Source organism: Balaenoptera musculus, chromosome 11 (assembly GCF_009873245.2).
Source record: "Balaenoptera musculus isolate JJ_BM4_2016_0621 chromosome 11, mBalMus1.pri.v3, whole genome shotgun sequence".
Classification (NCBI taxonomy): Eukaryota; Metazoa; Chordata; class Mammalia; order Artiodactyla; family Balaenopteridae; genus Balaenoptera; species Balaenoptera musculus.
In genome coordinates, this window is record NC_045795.1 from 50,330,295 (window position 1) to 50,351,713 (window position 21,419).

At 43.9% G+C, this 21,419-nt stretch overlaps 1 protein-coding gene across 1 annotated transcript in view; it reads left to right on the top strand.

The window, feature by feature from the left end:
• Nucleotides 1-4,914: 4,914 nt before the first annotated feature.
• The window catches only part of TGFBR2 (transforming growth factor beta receptor 2), a 94,850-nt gene continuing 78,345 nt past the window's right edge, over nucleotides 4,915-21,419 (top strand). Inside the window, exon 1 of the mRNA XM_036868562.1 lies at nucleotides 4,915-5,136. Within this exon, the coding sequence (XP_036724457.1) occupies nucleotides 5,043-5,136 (94 nt within the window). The 5' untranslated portion in view covers nucleotides 4,915-5,042. The remainder of the gene's footprint in view (nucleotides 5,137-21,419) is intronic.

Genomic DNA, 21,419 nt, shown 5'->3' on the forward strand with positions numbered 1-21,419 from the left:
TTGGCAGGTTTGGTTTCTCCGGAGGCCTCTCTTCTTGGTTTGTAGGTGGCCTCCTTCTTGCTGTGAGTTCACATGGCTTTTTCTCTGTGTATTCACAGCAGCATCCCTGGTGTCTCTTCCTCTCCTTATAAGGACATTAGTCACATTGGGTCAGGGTCCTACCTTCAAATATAGTCATGTTGGGTAGGGCTTCAACCTGTGCATGTTGGGGGATACAGTTCAGTCCATACCATGGGGATACAATAGCAACATGGCAGTCAAAGGAAGGAGGTGACATGCTAGTATCCAAGGCACTAGACAAGGAAGCTTCCGATTGAAATGTGCCCATGAGTTTTGCTGGTTGCAGACAAGATGTGAGCTAAACAAAAGGACTTTCCACTGGACAAGGGTCTGCAGTGGCTGATTAATGAGTAAGAGATGAGGAAGCAACAGCAAAGGGTGGTCTGATCATTCCAGAGTCATCTCAAAGTACTAGGGTGACCAGGCCCATCAGCCACCTGATCAGTTTATCCTAGAGTGGAGACTCTGGAGCTGGACAGTCCTCATTCACACGCTGGCTCTGGTCCTTACTAGCCCTGTGACCTTGGCCAAATACTTAATCTCTCTAAACCTCAGTTTCTTAGCTGGGAGGTGAAGAGTAACGTAGTATTGTGAGGACGTGCTCCAAAATGTTAAGGGATTATCTTTGGGTGATAGGGTTAAGGATCCTTTTTATTTTCTGCCTTTGGCTTATCTGTATTTCAGATTTTTTCTACCTAAAGTTAACATACATTACTTTTGTAATTTAAAAAAGTTATCTTTTCTCCAAAGGAAACTATTCATGCTTTCTGTAAACGTGTGGCAGTTTCTATGAATATCTGTGATGAATTGCAAACAAGGAAATGGATTAGAGAGGGACTCTCGTTTTTCCCTCTAGTGAAGACAAGAAACATACGTTGAGTACTGCAGGGCACAGAATGGGGTTCACGGTTGAGAAAACAATCTGTGCTTTCAAGGACTTTACAATTAGTGGGGTAGAATTCCCCCAAATAAATGAGTAACAATAATGCACTCCATGCCAGAACAGGACAAACATTAAAAAATAGGTTAAATAAACTAAATGCTTCTGGGGTTCTCCCTGGGGGAGGAGGGATGACATTAGGCTGGAGGAATCACAAAATGTTTCCTGGAAGAGGTAGCATGCTGGATGACCTGAAAGGTGGGGGGCGTTCCCTCGCAAGTTCACTGTTGTCTCAGTGCTGTTGGTCTGCTTCACAATGGAAGGAAAATTGGCCCAGAGATAAGAGATAAGGATGCAGAACGACCAGTTCACATGGAGAGGAATCTCCCTGTCCACTGCTTTAGTTGCCAGTAACCTCAACAGCCATATGTCAGAAAGCACAGGGGAGTCAAAAGTTCTTGCCTCATCACAACCGGGAGATGCAGGGCTTACAGTAACCACATTTTGATCCAGTCCAGTTGTTTTCTGTGTGTTTGTTCAGAGTTTGTAAAACTGGGAAAACGAAGATATTCCAGCTGTTTAACTTTCATTCCAGTTGGTTTTTATTGTTTTACAATTTGATGAGAACTTAAAAATTACCTTCCTTGTTTTTCAAACCCTGAGTCACACTTTTATCTTTTTGTTTCCATCTGCAAAAGGCCCAGTTTTTGTGATTGTATCTTAACTGCCTATGTGAATACACAGAAAATTATATTAAGTTAAATATACAACTATATGTGAAGACCATGGCTTAAGGGTATCAGACTGCTCTTTCAGTGAGAATTCCTAAAGGAAGTTCATATTGACAAATTTGTAAGATTGTCAAATTGCAGTATACACAAGTTTACGTGTCTCTGATTGCACTTCAATGCTCTTTGAAAGATGAGTTTGCACTTGGCAATGCCAAAGTCAGACTCTCAGTTTCACAGGAGATTGAGGATGAAATTGGAAATATTAAAGGCAAACAAAATTAAAATCAACATTAGTCTTGTATGATGACAGAGACCACCAGTTAAATATTCCACCCTGGAATCAAATACCTCAAACCTGGCCTCTAACAATGTAAAATATCTGTTCTTTGCAATAAATATAGAAAAGAAGGCCTTTGGAATCAATTGGGCATTTATTTGCCTCAGTGTTTCTGGGAGTAAGGAAGTGTATGTATACTGTCCAGAGGAACTGGGTGAATTTAGAAAAAAAGAAAAACAAAACAAAACCACAGACTTCTCCATTTTTAAGAAAAGGAAGTAGTATGACATCATCCTCGGCTAAAATCTATCCTGTTTATATCTCAGTTTGTTAAGTAATAGAATGCCTTTTCCCGAGTTATAAAATAATTAAGATGATTAAGTACAATTTTCTTCTGAATCTTGATTACCTCATTCGTTCATTCATCCAACATATGTCTATTAAACACCTATTCTGTGCTAGGTCCTGGGAATACAATAGTGAATGGAGGAAAAGATATAATTCCTGTCCTCAAGAAATTTGGACTTGATTTGGGAGAAGGGAAAGGAGGTGTAGTAAGTGCTAAAAAGGAGAGGCATATGGTGCCAAGTGGACCCATAATAAAATGTCTATTCAGGGACTTCCCTGGTGGTGTAGTGGTTAAGAGTCTGCCTGCCAATGCAGGAGACATGGGTTCGAGCCCTGGTCCAGGAAGATCCCACATGCCACGGAGCAACTAAGCCCGTGAGCCACAACTACTGAGCCTGTGCTCAGGAGCCCGAGAGCCACAATTACTGAGCCCGCGTGCCTGGAGCCCATGCTCTGCAACAAGAGAAGCCACTGCAATGAGAAGCCCGCGCACCACAATGAAGAGTAGCCCCCACTCACCGCAACTAGAGAAAGCCCGCACGCAACAACGAAGACCCAATACAGCCAAAAATAAATAAGTAAATAAATAAATAAATTTATTAAAAAAAAAAAAGTCTATTCAGGGAGGTCAGGGAAAGCTTGCCCATCAAGGAAGTCATGATTCACCCAAGGAAAACCAGGAGAGGGCTGGGTGGAAGGAAGGACAGAGGAAGGGAAGTGTGCCCCGGGGGAAGTGGGGAGGCTCTGTGTGGGAGGAACACAGGGGTGCATTCTAGGAATGTGGAGGTCCTCTCATTGGGAGAGGAGAAACCCAAGGTTACAAGAGAGAAGGGGCTCAAGGCACCTTCAAGGATCTCATTTCTATCCTCTGTCTCAAGAGCAGTGGGAAGCCATCAAATGATTTTAATAGAAGGGTTGGGATAATCAGGTTTGCCTTTTGAAAATTTGACTTTCGCTAGGTTTTGAGAAATTGAGTGAAAAGGCCCAGAATGGCCCTGATTGGGGGTGAGTGGCTGGGAGACTCCTGCTCAAGGGGTGGCGGTGGCATGGGCAGGGCCTGTGGAGGAAATGGGGAGAAACAGATTTTGAACTCAACTTTCCTCCTTTGCTCAAGTGGCTTTGGCAAGGAGGTTGGTGGGAAGGAAGATGCCCAACCCTGCTGATTTCACGCCACTTCCTGCATCCTAAATTCAAGAGCTAGGAAGTGGTCTTTTCCTAAAAGTCAGCTTCTGTGTTGGGTGGAACAATGGTGACAAGACTTAACTTCCAGGATCAAGCAAAAGAACTCTCAGATTGACAGGGAAGATTTCAGGGGTTGGGTTTCCAGGGAGAGCTAGTTGCCTTTATTCCCAGTAAGCCTGGCCACCTGCCTCTGCAAACAAGCTTTGTCTCAGATAAAGGAGTGTATTGTGTAACCTGCTGGAAGATCTCCTGACCAGAGAGAGGGCTATAGTGAATCTAACTCTTTGAGGGGGCTGGAAGTAGGATGAGCATATGAGTCAATATCCCACCAAGACACATGGGAAAGAGACAGGGGGTTCTGTTAATAATTCAACTTTGAAACAGATGTACACCAGGATAGTTTGGGGGCAAACCTGGTCACCTTAGCAAGAAGGGAAAGTTGAAAGTTCGTCCTGTTCTGCTCCCACCGATGTCCCCTTTTGCAGGGGAGGGGCTCAGAGTTCTGTCCCTTCACAGGCAGTGTTGGAAGGCAAACCCTGGCACTTAGCTGACTCCCAGGCCACTTTTACTTTCACACTTTCTGCCATACCTGATACATTCTGAAGATAACATTTCCCATTACCATTATCACTCTGGGATGGCTTGTCGTTTGTAATTGCTCACTGAGTCACCCCCAGGAAGAAAGAGGCGGCTCAAAATGGGAGGCACCACCCAAGAGCTTATCAGAAATGCTGCCTCTTAGATGTACTGAAGCAGAATCTGCATTTTAACAAGATTTTCAGGGGGTCCATGAGCACATTGAAGTTTGAGAACAGACTTCTGGACTTCCACCTACAGTAAAATAAACATTTTACAATGTGATGGTTTAGGCATACACAATTGAAACAAAGTTTAATGAGGAAATACTTTTACTACTTTACTTGAAAAAAAAAAAAAAAAAGTGCTCACAACTTAGATTTCAGCATCCACTCTTGGGTCGCCACTTGGAGTTTGAAAACCAGCTCTGAAGCACTTAGGAACAGCCCGAAGAGGGTTGTGGGGAAGGGGAGGATGCTGGTGGGGGTGCTTTGGAGAGCGCAGACACTCTCTGCGTTCAGTGACTTTCTGGAACGTGTGCACTTAGTGCTCCGTAGTCAATCTTCGGAGCGGGAACGCGCGAGGCCGCTGAAAGTTTGCCAAAGCCCCGGAGGGGCCGGTCCCGGGGACGTGATTGGCAGCTGCGAGGGAGGGCGAGGACCGGGAGCCGAGACGGGGAGCAGGCTCGGGGCGGCGAGAGGTCCTGCCCAGCTGTTGGCGAGGAGTTTCCTGTTTCCCCCGCGGCGCCCGGGCGAAGTCGTGAGTCACTCGCGCGCCCGGCCCGACGACACTCCGCGCGCGCACCCGCCGGCCGGGCCGGCCTCCCGCGCAGCTCCCCTCGGCCGCCGGGCCCCCCGCGCCTCGCCCACCGCCACCCTCTGCGGCGCCACATCTGGCCGCACCGCTGCCCCGCGCGGGTCCGCAGGGCGCGGCGCGGAGGCGCGGCGTGCGCGCTCGGGCCGGTCTATGCGGAGCGGCGGGGGCTGCCATGGGCCGGGGGCTGCTCGGGGGCCTGTGGCCGCTGCACATCGTCCTGTGGACACGCATCGCCAGCACGATCCCGCCGCACGTTCCCAAGTCGGGTGAGTGGCCCCCGCCCGGGCTTGGCGCCGGGGTCCCCGGGGCCCCGCCGGGCTGCGCTTGACAGTCGGCCCGGGAGGCGGGCGGAAGCCGGGACGTGGCCCCGGTGCCCGCGCCCCAGCACCCTGCGCTGGGACGGGTGCGTTTTTCTTTCCAAAGACTAGGAAAGTGGTCTCGGCGGGGGCGCGGGGCGCGCCCGGCCCCCTTTGTGCGGGCAGGAAGGGCGCTGCGTCCCGGGCCGCCCCCACCCCCGGAAAGGGAAGTTTGAGAAGTTGGTGATCGGCGGAGGCAGGACGCGGCCCGGGCGGCCTCCGAGCGAGCGGCGGGCACACCTGGTCCCCGGCCCGGGATCGCCCAGTGCCCCGAAAGGGCAGGGCCCCCATCCTCAGCTCTTGCCCAGGGCCACATGCCCCCGGACCGGCTTTTTGGCCCGGAGTTGCTGTAGCAAAGTTTCAAGGAGAAGGGCGATTGCCAAAGGAAACTTGTCTCGCTCCACTGCGGGCTGGCGTGGATGCGGCAGGGAGTGGGGCTTGTCAGGTGGAAGGCGGAGTATTATTTACTGAGTGCCTGCTAGGTGCTAGTTGCTGGAGATGTTGCCTGGAGCAGGACAACCCCGTCTTGCGGTCTTGAAGGTTCTGTGCAATTGTTTGGTGTAAATGAAACGGAAGGGTTAAAATCATAAATCCCCCTGCTCACCTGATCTTGGTGTCTAGGAGGTTTTGAGGGGAGAAAAATGCAGGAATTGAACTCTGAAGTATTTGTTATGTAAAGTACCGAACCCCTGAGACCTTAGAAGTTAGAAATTTTGTAGCTCTTTGCTACAGAACTAAGAACCTGCATCTGGGGTCTGGTAATGGAGTCTTTGGAGTTTTGGGACGTTTCTGGGCCTCAGTCTCCTCATCTGTGAAAGGACATGGTTAGATTTGGATCATTTTACGTTCCCTTCATCTTTAACATCTTTTGTCTCTCTACTCCTGTTTGGTAACTTGGAGATGCCCTGTGTGGATTTGGGATGAAATGTGGAGGATCTGACAGCCTCCGTCACTCTGAGGCACACATTCTGTTTACCAAGGGCCAGAGGCAGACTTACCTTTGGTCTTGTCTAAAAGAAATATGGACCAGTTTCTACATGGGACATTTCACAGTTCTTGAAGTGGATTGAGAATTTTTAAAAGTTATATTTTTTTACTGAAGGTGGCATGGAGATGGGAGTTTTCAAGATAATGAGGAAGGACTATTGTAAACAAAAAAATCCTAACACAAATTTGAGTTCTACAGTCTAATAAAGTTCCACTGTTTCATCCTTGGAAGCTTTCTTACTTTGCAGTACCAGAATGTTCGACTCTCTGATTATATACCAAACTCTTAAGAACTGAGTTATATTTTGCTAATATTTTAAACGGCACCCTTAATTTTCAGTGTACCTTAAAAATCGTTAAAACTTTGGTTTTAGATTACGAAAGAAGGAAATTAGCGGGCCCTGATTCTGTTAGTCTTTGCTTAGGAGGATAAGATTTATGATTTGCAAATTCCAGACTCAGTAGTTCATGAGTCAATCTCAGTTCATCTATATACACACTTTTAAACAATTAGCTTAAAAGCCAACTGGCTTTTTATTTGGGCTTTTAAACAGTGTTACAAAAGCCACAGATTTCATATTTTTATGGAATTAAAGCCACAAAATGGTTGAACTAAGGAATCATTTTGGATTAGTATTCATGTGAAATTACATTTTGAAGATAGTTGAAGGTCAAAGGTAGCTATAATGGAGGTGGGAAACCTAATTCCACTTGCATTTCATTTTCTATGGAAGTAAATGGTTTCAGGATTTTCCTAACGTAATTGGTAATCTGTCACTACATTTTTCAAAATATATTAATGCATGGTAAGATAAGAGGAAATGAGATTGTTCACAGCCTTCTCTTAGGTTACTTAAAAAATCCATCTTATATTTAGTATATTGACAAGTGAGCCAAGGACTTCAGTATAAGAGCAAACTTCACTAAGATACATACTTAAAGATATTTTAGTTTTTGTTTTTGACTTAGTAGATTCACTCTTCCTAAATGCCCAAAATTAAGTAATTGCTCTTTGGGGGAAAACTTTAAATGCTTGACAACTCTTCAGATCTGAAAAATATAACTTTTACTTTTCGAATACCTAACAGGAGATCCTTGTTGAGGACTCAATGTTGGTAAAAGTGTTGTACGGATAAATTTCTTCCCCCAAATCACTGCTGATTTTGTCAGGGTTCTGGAAACTGCTAGGTCCAGAATTTGATCTTTGGTCTGTTTGCTTTTGTTCCCAGAAAGCACATTTTTTACCTCTAGGCCATTTATTTTTAACCAGTTATGGTTTCTATAAGATACTCATCACATTTTGGATTCCTTGCCTTTATTTATTTATTTATTTATGTATTTTTGACCACGTTGGGTCTTAGTTGCTGCGCACGGGCTTCCTCTAGTTGCGGCGAGTGCGGGGGCTACTCTTTGTTGCGGTGCGCGGGCTTCTCACTGCGGTGGCTTCTCTTGTGGAGCACGGGCTCTAGGTGCATGGGTTTCAGTAGTTGTGGCACACGGGCTCAGTAGTTGTGGCGCACGGGCTTAGTTGCTCCGTGGCATGTGAGATCCTCCTGGACCAGGGCTCAAACCCGTGTCCCCTGCATTGGCAGGCGGATTCTTAACCACTGCGCCACCAGGGAAGTCCCTCCTTGCCTTTTTTTCAAGGTAACACCCCACCTTGAAATGATGAGTCCTCATTGCTGTCTGTGGAGCCGGCATACCTGCTACATGGTCTCCATTTCAGTTATCAACACAACTTTAAAAATTTTCTTTTTTTTAAACCATATTTTTCCAATTAAGAATGACACTTCATTGGTGCCATTGCAGAAAGTGGCCATTACCCATTTCTTTCTTCTCAACAGTATCTATAGAATGTCACTTTTTGCCAGGCAGGAGGCTCAGACCTGGAAACAGTATTCTGAGTGAATAAGACAGGTCTGGTCTTTGCCTCCATTGAGTCTAACATATGGGGGGGTGGTGTTGAGGCCCAGAGAAGGATGTATATTTTAACCCTGTGTACTTGGAAGCATTATTGACTCTAGACCCCTTTGTCAAAAGCCCACTCTGTTGGGTGTTGAGTGTTTCCTTCCATTCCCTCCACTGTCCCTCTGAACGTGTTTTTCATTGATCTATTCTTTTCTGTGCCTGCCTAATTCCGGGCCCCCAGTTGGGCCACCTCACTTTTGTTCAAGCTGCTGTCTGTCTGGAACTCTAGCTACCCTGGATAATTTAGATTCATCTTTTAAGACTTGACTTAAATGTCATTCTTAAGCAAACCTGCTTTCAACGCCCTGGGTGGAGCTAAAGGTTCCCTCCTCCCGGGGACAGGCCTCTCTTTTCTTTTCGCTGCTAACAATAGTAAGACAGAATTAGCTCTTGATGAGACTCCCTTACCCATTCTCTCAAAGGCACTGGGTTTGTCCCACTCATTTCTCTGTCTCCAGGGTCTCTGGCAGTGCCTGGCATATCACTTAGCACCCAGGAAATGCTGAGCTGAGCCTCCGTTCATCCTCCTAGAGGCACTGCAAGTCAGTCGAGCATTTCCACAACCAGGCAGTCACTATTTGTTGGGTGTTTGGTCTGAATGGTAAAATCTTAACTGAGAATAGTTTGGCTTTGATCTCAATAGGCAATTTGGCTGTTTTATACTGTGTTATTGGTTCTTTTATTCTGATGACCTATGGAAAAAGATGACAAACATGTCAGCTTCTGACAAACATGATGGAAAGCTGCTAGAAGTTTTCATCCAACCTCTTTAGCTGTACATTTGAATTCATGTAGGGCAGTCAAAGCCATTGCAAAACTTTTTCAAAGTCTTACCAAAGACATTTGCCAGTGAATACTGAATCTTCTCTTTTTTTTTTTTTTCTAGAAGGTTGTTGAAAGGAGACTTTCATTAAAAATGAAGTGCCGAAATCTAAACTTAGCTTTGAAGTTTCTTTTTTCATCAGGGTCTTCTGTTTTGGTTTATAAGCAGTGAAGTGAGTTGGTCTAAGGGAAGTGCAGACCTGGGGCAGCTGCTATCTGCCGAAGAGCAGTGTGGCTATTATTTAGGTCTGATGCAAACCACCGAAACAGTTTAAAATAGGGTGTGGAGGAAAAGTCCTTCCTGGCTACAGCATGGCGTTATTTAGCCAATTTCCACAGAAAAGCATAACTCTGTCACCTTGTTGGCTTCTGCCCTCGGGGGCCTTCTGTACAGCTTCAGCAGATTAACTCATGATTTGCAGTAGAAATGATTTAGCAGATAGGTATTAGCAGCAAGAACGCTCACCATTTGTTTTGCACTCCTTCTTTCCCTTGTAATATGTTGCTTCCTACCTACTTGTGGCTTCTGACCAAGGCAGGATAACGATGATTCTCCTTCTTGCCTGGCGTGTCATGAGGGTTGGGAAGCCAAGCAGGTAAATTGGCTCATCTCAAGGACAAGTGGGGAGAAGGGAGAAGTAACATTTGAGAACCTGTTCTGAGCCAGCTGCCTGACATTATTATCTAATTTAATCCTCAGAAGAAACCGACAAGATAATTTTCATTACCTTTATTTTATAAATGGAGAAGATAAGAGTCTGCACAAGGCAACTTGACGTTTGCCTCTGTGTGTGTCTGTGTGTTTTCTAACCTTGTCTTCCTTGTGTTCTGCTCGGCCCTTTTCCTTGGTGTATCTGTGTGTATGTGTGTTGGGATGGAAGTTAGGGAGTGAGTAAAGGGATATCATATTCAAGAAAGGGGAACTTACCATCTAATATCCATTCAGTGCCCCTGAGATCATGATTTGCTTTGCTTGCATGATCTGCCTCCTTCCTGATTGTCACCTGATTGTCATTGTCCTACAGAAAATCAGGATAGGGTAGAGTCTCTTTGCCCAAGAAAACTCTGCTGTTCCTAGTCTGATAATGGCGTCATGGTGGTGGGACCCACTGCGGGTGACCTGTGCCTTGACCATTGACAGCAGCTGGACATGCGCTGTTTTCAGAGATATATACTGGCAACCCCAGATTCCAGGCATGTAGGAAGAGCTGCTGGGGAGGGTGGGAAGAGTAGAATTTATCCAATATCACAAAGGGGGATGATTTTGAAGAGTAGAATTTATCCAGTATCACAAAGGGGGATGATTTGACTTTTAGAAAACTTGTAGGTGGTTAATATTCTTCTCCTCCCAAAAGGATCTGTCTTTTATTTGCCATAATCAGCTTTTTAGGTCTTGGCACTCAACATGGAGCAACTGCCTCCTTGCCTGTGGTCAATTTAGGATCTCCGGCTTGGCCTCTTTAGGGTTTCCTAGCGTCTGTGTTTTGTTCACAGGGCTGAAGCTATAGATCATTAGAATGGACTTAGCTCAGGGCAATTGCATGTGATGGGTGAGATTGTATCTGGGGAAGGCTGCCTGCTCTCAAGATAAGCGGCTCGTTTTTATTTTTGCTCCTTTCTGATGAGATATTCCCCTCCCCCCCAATTTTTCTGCTCAGTTAAAATATAGGCCTAGTATACAGGCAAAAGGAGCCTCTGCTCTGGGATTTAGAGGGCACTACTTTTATTGTTCTCTGGTCAGCCTCTGTCTATGGGGTGAGGAGACTCCTGGGTCTCTGAGTCCAAAGTCTCCCCTTTATAGATCAGTTTCAGGTACCTGGAAACCCAAAATATGCTGCTCGGATGGCCGTAGACCAACTTTTACAGCCTACATGGACCTTTGGACCCATCTTCCTGAGGGCCATTGTAGCCACTGGTCTGTGGGCCTGAGGGGTGGTGAAGGGACAGCTGTGTATGTGTGGGGTGTGGGGGTGTGTGAGTGTTAAAACTTGGGTGTTTTACATGTTACAAGGTCCCTCTTTGTGCCGGATGGAGCAGCCAGTGGAAAAAGGAAGGTAGGTTGTTGGCCGGGTCTGGGACAGTGTTTTCCCCAGTTCCAGGGCTGGTCTCTGAGCAGGTCAAGAGTTTGAAGTTGAACTTGGTCTTTTCTAAGACGTTATGGAGGTGCATTTGTCAATCAAGGTAGAAGGATAAAACCTATTTTATTGAACAGTTTGTCAGTGTGATTTATAACTTTCAATATTCTGACCTGTGGTCTGTGGGCCACCATTTTTCCCCCCGCCCTGGGTCTTCCAACACTGGGGATTGATCTGCACCAACAACACGCCTTTGCAGAGGTGTTAGGTACAAAATTAGTTATTGTTGATTATATCATATTTTCCCCGGAGTAGAGAGGTTGCTCATTAATGAAAAAGCTAAGAGTTTGGCTGTAATCATAGTGTCGTATTTCCTTGGGGAAATTCAGTTTTTCATGGCTTGTCTTTTCCTGCAGGAAACTTCAGCTGTATTCATTTGACTTGTTCTATCCAGGATTTCACTTACACAGTTTCTTTAAGATTTCCCAGTGCCTTGGTTGCATTTTCTCTGGGTATTGGGAACATGAGGCAAGGTGCAGCTTATCTGGACGTCTTCTTCTTCATTGTAAATGTTTTATTTGAGTGATCCATGGCCTTCTCAGGAAGCCTTTTTAAGGAAACAAGAATATCAGAACAGATAAAGAAGTAAAAAGCTGTTAGGATACTATACAAGGTATAGGATTGTGAAAACTGTGCCTCGCAGGGAGCTGGGGGCTTGGCAGAACAACCATGAGTGTCTTTGAAGGAAAATACAGAGTCAGGTTCGTATTTTCAATATTTGCCACTTTATCTGTTAAAGTTGTAAATCGTCATGGAGGATTCATTTGCTGTGGCAGGAAATTCACTCTGCTGCTTTGTGGATGACCGCTGGTGATCCTAAAACTCTGCAGAACTTTCCTATGGAAGGAGATGACAGTGGCTCATGCCCCTCTGAATGGTGTTAGTATCTTGAGGAAGCTTCACTCGAGAGATTTTGTGGGCAGGTTTCCTGCTAACGCATAGTAATGATTGTAGCTGCACTAACTGCTGCTGCCTGGACCATGCTGAGCACTTCACGTGTGTTATTTAACCTCCAAACAGCTCTGCAAGGTCGACTTCATAATGCTCATTGTAAGTCCTCTAGAGATCAGGGAAATTAAAGCCACTCAATTAGCAAATGATTAGGCTGGTGTTGAACCTGAGATGGTCTGGTTTGGGGACCTAGACCCTAAGTGCTAGGCTCTACTGCACCAGGCTGCCTCGATTGATACAAACCACTTCTCCATTATAGCGTGGGTGCTGGGAGACTCTAGGGGTTAAGAGAAATAATGGTAAGATCCAACATTTTTCTAATGCTTTGGTGTTCTTCATACGTTATCCCATGTAATTTGTTTAGGTAAATAAAATAACGTTTGATCCGTACACCAGGTAGTCAAATGTTAGGCCTGTCTTGTGACCTTGATGGGAAAAATGAAATATACACATCAGGTGATGCAGTCCTGCCTGAATCATGGCATAGTTATGCCATCAAGGAATTTAGTAGGTATTCTGAATAGAACAGGCACTTTATTTGGAAGAATTGGAGGAATTCAAGGATGCATAAGTAGGTGGGGGATATATATGGTGTGCCAAGGTGTATTTACCATGATGTGGTTGGAACCTCAAGGCTTCTCCCTGGTGCAGGCCCCCTCCTGGCTCTGGGAGGGGCCCTGGCAATGTGGTTAATGAGTGTTATCAAGGTAGAGAATATTTAAGACATCTTGCGATGCCCTGAATATTACAGCTCACCTGGAAAAGCAACTTCATAGAGGTTTTCCCAAAACATTTATATGACATTACTTATAATGAGTTATGAAGCTGGAAAAAACTTCCAAGTTATCTCAAGAATAAATTACAAATTCTGATCAACAGTTCTAGAGGAAAGATTGAATTATTTTAAATTTTCCCTAAAGAGAATATCGTGAAATATCATTGGAAGAGGTGATCAAAGAGAATGTAACCAAAAAATGTAGCAATAATATTTCAGAGGTGTATCAGGCAGTTAATTAATAAAAATATTTGTTTTCTTTTAACTTTTATATTTGTGGTATCTGCAGCCTCTTAAAATTTGTAATGTGTAAGCTGCCACTCTAAATTCTAACTATTCTCTTTCATACCTAAATTTCTATTCTTAATTTTTATATTCTTTTTCTTAACGAGTGCCCCTGAAATTTATAAGCTTCGACTTCCACAATACCTGACTACATGCCTAATGGCAGGATTTGCTGGTTGGCTTAGAAAATAAATTCAAAGTGCTCCTCACCCCCAACCCCATCCAAATACTCTGGGGTCTGCATTGTTACATCACCAAACCAAAACTTTTTTTTTCCCTAACCTCTTCATCATTTTCCTAGTTTAGAGGCCCCATACCAAACAGAAAAGAAGTTGCAAATGTGTAATGATCACAAAACCTTGATCTTGAATGCTCTAATCCAGCTCTGACCCTTAGTTTGAGATTAAGAATCTGCCTCGGAGACAGCTGGTGAAGATTAAACCCTGTCATACTAGCAATCAAGGTGTCTGGGGGACCTGGTTACCTCCTTTGGTCTCCCTGGGTCTCATTTTTCTTCTGTGTATAGTGACAAGCATTGAACTAGATGAGATTTTTACCTTTTTATGTTCCAAAATGTTTAATTCTGGATGTTAGTAAAGGAAATCATTGTTGTTGACTTAGAAAACATAATCCTTAGCTAATCAAAATAGAAAACTATCGAAAGTCATCACAGGTTGGAACTAACAAATACCACAAACATCCAATTGGAGTTTGTTGGAGACAACTGCTGTTTAAAAAAGAAAGAAGCCACGTTTATTTTGGAATGTTCCTAGTGCAGGTGCCTGAGCAGACATCCTAACTAAAGGGCATGTTTACTGCAGCTCCCACTTTCTCCTTGCTGAAGAAAGGCTGTCTTGGTTTGGGTGGGAATACCATTTCCCTCTGGTTAATTACGGTGTTTGCATCCTCTCCTTTCTTTGAGCTGGTGAGAATGTCTGTGAAGGGTTTTCCTAAGTTAGAGAATTATGAAATGCTTTGCTATGTCTAGGAAAAGAAAGAAAGCCCTAAAGGAGCGTCTGTGTTTTTTTGGGAAAAAAAGGAAACTTGTCTGAATATAGTCTTGTCTTGCCTTTCAAAAATTTCTCCACCTCTTTTCTTAAAATATTCTCAGAAAAGACAGAATTTGCTCCACATTGGCAGTTTTCAGACTGCTGTTTTAGGCAGGGGAGTAACTGTGAGTCCTATAATCGCATTTGTATAGTCAGCAGTGGAGGAATCTTCTAACTATTGCTTTGAATGGCGGTCTTGTTGCTACAGCTCATGTTTATGTTTTATTCTCTAAAACCCAGAGTATTAGGCAAAAAAAAAAAAAAAAAGAGAAAGACCATATGTGAGAAGGGACAAAAACACCCAAGAGTAACATTTTGTATTCACTATTCTGGAATCCCTTGAAGTTCATTGTTCCTAAAATACTTTCTAACACTCTCAACACACCCTGGGCACTCTTACTTTTTTTCTTATAATTTCTTTCTTGTCACCTCCTATTTATTCTAATGAGCAGCGGGCCAGCCAGCCTTTTCCTCTGTTGCCCTCTTCTGTTTTCCATCCCCTCCTCCTGCAGCCCTGCTGGCTCTACTTTCTCACTCTCCAGGAGCCTCATTCTCCTTTTCACATCTACTTTTTATGACTTAGAGTATGCCTTGAGTCCCGAATCTTGAGCTCAGAAGTGATGCCTTTCTACCATCCCCTGATAACAGCCACTAAAGATGCTCCAGCACTTTACTACTCAAAGGGTGGTCCAGCCGCCAGCAGGATCAGCGTCACTGAGGGTTATGGGAAATGCAGAGTGTTGGGCCCCTCCCCAGACCTATGGCATTGAATCTGCATTTTAACAAGACCCCCAAGTGATTCGTGTGTGCATTGAAGTTTGAGAAGCACTGTTGTAACAGCATGAAAACCTTTCCACAGGGGTGTCAAGTGCAGAGATTTCAGTGTGTCAGATCAGACTTGTTTCTGTCACTGAGAAAGAGAAGGATTCAAGGAAGGGTAGCTGCCCATTTTATGATGGTGCTTCGACTCCTCCTCAGCTACAGGGCCCATTTTAACTGGGGGTAAGTAATGCTCTAAGGCTAGCAGGAGAGAGATTTGCTGAGGGCGAGTCAGTTAACGAGTGGGTTTTAACCCATCTCTTTTCCCAAAGCATCCTTCTAGGCTGCTTCCTCCACTCAATGTCCCTTGACCACCAAGTGTAGCTCCCAGGAATCCTTTTCTCTGCTGAACTCACACCATTCATCATGTTTACTCCTTAGGTGTTTAATCACAGACCACCTTGACATCTGTAGGCCTTAAATCAGTTTGGAGCTATTACACCTCAGCCTTTTTTTTTTTTTTTTTTTTTGGCATTTCTTAAAATATGTCGCACTCCCTTGTATGCAAAGTATGTCTCCAATAAATTACTGAATTAAGGTCAGGATTTTCAGGAAGTGGTTCTACTTCTCAACATTTAAAAAAAAAAATCTTCTTCTTTTGTCTTGAGAAAGTTATTTGGTCAGTGCTCAGTGAGGACTCAATTTTTCTTGAATCCTTCAACATTAATTTTAGACTGTTCTGAGAGCCCCATGACTGGCTTTCTCACTGATGAGCTTCTGTATTTTACTCAACATAAGGCCATGTTTGCACCTCAGTTACTTTTGTCTTCAAGAATTATGGGTCCCTGTCAGTTGCAACAACCGGTTCTCACAACTACTTTCTGATTTTTCCAAATAATTTTATTTTCTGACTTTTTTTTTTTTCTTTTGACATCTTACTTGGCAAAAACAAAGACAGAAAATACTTCCCATTGCAACCTGGTCTCATGTTGCTTCCTGTTTCATCAGATCTCAACTTCAACTTATCAGAATAACTTTCAGATTTTAATACCTAGAGTCTCTTAATCAGACATTATTTACAACAGGAACATAGTTACAGGAAATGCAGTTTTGCTCTTATATTATGCTACCACAATGCAAGTCTGAGCTCCTGTTTTCTGTCATCTGTAAGGATCTCCTCGTTGGTTTCTGCCCGTGGACGCCCTTCATCTCTTCAATACACAATACGTCGCCATCAGTTAACTCTGCCCCTCAGATGTCACGTTGAATAGGTGACCTACTGGAAGCCTTCTGGGGATCCTCTGCATGGATCCTAGGTGACTGCGTGGCCCTTGCTTCCTTTTTGAGGTCAGGGCATCCCTGGCTCCTAGGACACAGAGGAGGGCCCCAGCATAAGTTAGATCACCGGAGGCCTGGACGGTGCCAGCCTCTCCCCCAGCCCCCTTTCTGCCCTCGTGCATCCTCAGGCCCTGGTTTTACTCAGCTTTTCTAACCTGTGACTCCTCTGCTCCCCACGATTTTCCCATTCTCTCTTCATGCCCTACAGCACCTCTGTTCCTTTGAGCCAATGCTTGGCCGAACCCCACTTCTTCTGTCAGGTCTGCAGTTGGATTTGTCCTATTTCTCCCCTTCACAGCCTCTCCATCAGGCCTGGCTTCCTCTCGGGCGGCCCTGGTGGGAAGCTCCCTGTGGCTGGACGTGTGTGTGTTTTAACTCCCTTCCTAGGAGGAAAGCTCTTTGAGGGAGAACAGTCTGTCTGATTCTTCCCTGGCGCTCAGCATGCATTGTCACTGAAAGATTGTTGCTGTTTGAAATTCGTTGCTTTTAAAGGCCAGGGACAGTGCTTATAAATGCAACATGGGGGTGACAAGATTTTTTTTTTTTTTTGCTAGACTGCCTGCCTTTCCCCCAAGTGTGTTGTCAAGGGCTTTGTTATTTATAGCCACGTGTGGTGGTGTGTGAGAGAACCGTGGACTTGTGGGAAATCTCGAACGTTCTGATTTGTGTAAGTTGCCCTTTACAGTGGAGATTTTCTGTGTGTTCAGCCTTTATTTTCTGTGAGTTCAGGGGAGCTGCAGTCTGTGGGTGGGGAGGGCTGTTGTTTTTCCATCCATCACAGCCTGCCTTTGATTCATTTATCTTCTTGTGTGCATCTTTTAGAGGGCTCAACGTGTTATGACTGCAGAGGCCAGGAAAAGTCAGAAAGCAAATCATACCACCTGACTTAGGATGGTTTTTTTTGTTTTGTTTTGTTTTGTTTTTTGGTTTGTTTTTTTTTTTTGCCAGTCCTGCCTTTCATTTTCTGACTCGTAGGTTATTCCCTGTGTTGGGATGGCTGGAGAAGGGGCCGTTGAATAGGGGGGTATTGGGGCAGTGGAGAGTGGCTGAAGACATCCTTCCACCTGCCTGATGCAAAACATCCCACATACAAGGGGACTCCTGGTTGCACTTTTGGGAAAGCCCTGGTAAAACAGCACATGCTCAGGAGACTTAGGCAGGAAGGCTGCCTTAGATGGACGCTTAATATGGATGGGTCTCCAAAGAAGGCCTGGAAGGCCTCAGCACCTCCATCACTGTGGTCTCCACAGCCCCCTGCTGTCTAGACTCCATCACTAGTGTGCTTCCTTGGTCAGCACGGCTTCCAGACACGTCTCCCCTCCTTTCCAGCTGAGTCATCACCCCTGAACCCTCCTCTGTGGAAATTCTGGGGCGGACTTCATAAAATTATGTAGACATGCGTTAGCAATGCCCTCTCTGCTTTATCCATGGGGGAAAAGGAGGCGAAATAAGAAATTTGTGTCTTAATGTTTCTGTGGCACTGACTAGGCAGAAAATACTTTTTTTTTTTAATTTAATTTAATTTATTTTTTTATACAGCAGGTTCTTATTAGTTATCTATTTTACACACATCAGTGTATACATGTCAGTCCCAATCTCCCAATTCATCCCACCACCACCTCCCACCCCACCACTTTGCCCCCTTCGTGTCTATACGTTTGTTCTCTACATCTGTGTCAGCAGAGAATACTTTAAATTTGATGTACTGTTGGTGAGCTCTCAAAACTGTTGAAAACATGAATCTTCCAAGATTTTGATGGTGGTGTTGGTGGGGATGTTTGTGGCAATTATAGAATCACTTATATTTATTCAGCACTTTGCAAAGCAGTTTGTCAAACTCAGAGTGTTTCCTGTTACCAGTTTGTGAATGAGATGCTTCTCATGTCTTCAGGGCCCGGGAGGGAATCTGGCTTCTTAACAGTTCAGTGGTTACTTCTTGAATAACTGTTGGAGCTCCAACAAACTTGAACCCCCTCTGCTCTAAGCCTATTGGCTTTGCTTTTCTTTTGTGTAAAAGCAATGGACTGAATGTTAGGTGTCTATGTTACTTGTGTTCTGCCAGTCAAAGCAGTTTTGTTCTTCTCTGTATGTCTTTATTTACACATTTAGCTTTAAGTTCTGGAAAATGAAGCCCCAGACAATACTTGACCTCTGATACACTGGTCTGTTTTGATGATGACCCATACTCTAAAATAATTTATGTTCAGGAGAGTTTTTGGAGCAAGCCCCTGAAAAGTCTCGGCACTTTTCTTAAATCATCTTCCCGGGTTACACAAGAAGCCCATGGAAGCAGACATGGCCATCATGCTTTCTCAGTTGAAGGGTCTTGAAGTTATAAGAAAACCAAGAGATGAGGGTGGATAGTTGAGGATTGTGCTGGTTGAAAGCAGCCGCATAAACCTCAGGACACTACGGGCTTGTGTGCCTTTTATCAGCAGCGACCAGGGCTGCAATGGATCCAGGACCTTATTTCAGCGAACATTTCTGCCAACCGCCTTCTGGTGCATATCTCTTGGGAACATATACTGTGTCTTTCATTGTTAAAATAGCTGTTAAATGAAAATTAAAAGCACAACAAACGTTGTAAAACTAGTCATTTACTTACTTGTCCAGGAAGATGGAAAACTAGTGCCAGGGAAACAGAAAAGAGAAGTGATTTGAATAACTTTACTATCATTGAGACTGATAGGGGAAAGAACACCAGTGGAAAAAATCTAGTCAGATAACTTTGAAGAAAACATATTGACCATGTCTGATTATAATAGTTTTTTAATAATCCCATACGTTCATAGAGTGCTTTGTTATCTGTAAAACACTTTCCCTTGCCTGTCACCTGTAACCTTGGAAACAACCCTCTGAGATGAGTCTAGTTATCCCATTTGACATACGTGGAAACGGAGGTCCAGAAAGGTGAAACCACCCGAGGCATCATAAAGTGTCATTTGTCTTTTCATCATTTTACTGTTTTTAGTCATTGTATTCCCTCGCTGCTTAATTTCTAAGTAAATATAAGATCAAAACTCTGGTCCCATTGTGTTTTTATGTTTCCATAACAAAAGAGGGGATGGAAGGGTTGGCATCAGAAGCCTCGTTGTTTTGCCTTGAACCTGAGAAGCCGCATTTAGGACTGGAGCATTACCTTCTGCCAGACATTTCTTTGAGGGTTTTGTCCACCAGTCTTACTGGAGTTCAGACTATGTCGTGAGTCATTTTCTTTTTCCCCTTTTCTTGTGGGGACTGTTTCTCTTTTAAACACCATGCGGTCTGCTTTCTGAGGGTTATGTCACCATTATCAGGAGGCAGATGTTGCCATTTATAAAAACCTGTGGCCATTGCCCCAGTCCTGTAGGTTTGCTCTTCCCCAGAGCTTCGAGGTGCATGACATGGTCAGGGATATGGGGGTCTTTATGTAGGAAGGCCCAGAGGTCAAGGACTGTCTGGGGTTCCTTCACAGATGTTCTTAAAGATGGATGTCTGAAAAAGATGGAGGGAAGAACAGAATTGTTTAGACTGGCAGAACACGAGTGACATTAGACATGTAATGTTTGGTCAAATTACTTTGATATTAAAGAAGTTATACCTTGAGGAGTAGCGAAGACTGTGCCTGTGACTGTGACATTTTGAAAGGATTTGGTAAAAAAATGACCTCTTGGCAGAAGCATTATTCAGGCTGCCAGCACGCAAAGCTAATTTAGATTCCTGCTTCCTGCACCGTGCTCTATATAAATGTTATTTTCCCCACAACATAAAAAAAGAAGTTGGGTTGTGTTGTTGTTTTAATTAATGTCGGTTAAGGAAACACATTAAAGCAGCCCTGTCTGTCACATGGACCTCTTTTTCTCCCCCACCAGATCCGTCAGGATGACTTCCTGGACTCAGGACCACAGATCATTCTGATCCTTCCTCCTCAGTGAATGTTTCCTAGAACAGATGAGCTTCTTTACATAATGACTGGGTTCATGAATTTGTATTATAATTGGAGAGATTTTCTTCAAACTATAATACATTTCAGTGTTACCTTTTATGCACTTTCTTTTTTAAAGGGATTTTGTAGTAAATCCTCTGGAATAATACCTTTTATATAATCCTTTTAAAACTTATTGTTTTTACATACTGATTCCTGTTAATGCAAATGTAATTGTACGAAGGAAAATACTCACATTTTGAACATTTCAGAAATGATCCTTTTTTAGACCTATCATATAGATGGTGCTCAATATATGTTTGTTTAAATAGAATGAAAAAGAAAAACATCCCAAAGACTAGGAAGAGAAATTACGTTGCAGGAACATGTTGACTTAAAACTTATCTTTTGTGTGTGTTTTATCTACTTAGCTTTGTGATTTTCTGAAGGAAAAGCTTATCTACAACTGTTAACTCTGATCTAAGGAACTGTGTATCTTATTAACTTCTTTGCTAGTTTCTCTAAAGGGAGATACACTTTCTCACGTTCGTCTCCTTGAACTCGCTGTTCATTTTGCCTCATGGGGTCAGAACACTTGAGAAATTCAGCTTTCTCAGGAAGCCTGCTCCTCAGATCTTTCAAACAGACCTTCCTTTAAGCTTATTGTCCCCTTGGTGATTGGCAGAGGATTTCCACCCTTTAAATGATAGTAACTTGTAAAATCTGTGCTTAAAAATTAATCTAAAAATGATCTTCCTGGAAGGAATATGTACAATAGCAAACGAATGCCTTGGGGCCATTGTGTTTATGATCCCTGCCTCATCCCAAAAAGATTTTTTATGAGTCACATAAGATTGCTTGGGTTGGACTTGACCCTACCTGTATACATTTATAATAAGGTACAGTATTAATGCAGTCTGTGATTTTCCTAACAGCAGGCCGAGTGGGGAAACATGGCTGGTAGACCTGGCACCTCTGTCCGGTACTGCCATGCCTCCGTCTCTACGCCCTAAGTTTGTCCCCAGTGAGTTCTTCACTCCATATAGAATAAATCCTCCCTGAACAGTATTTATTTTTTTAATTCTGGCTGCACATTAGAATCATCTAAGGAGCTTTTAGATGCCTGAGCCAAACCCCTAAAAGTTCCGGTTCATTTGCCCTGGGGTCGGGCCCTGGCATCAGTATTGTTTCAAAAGATCCCCAGGTGATTCTCATGTGGA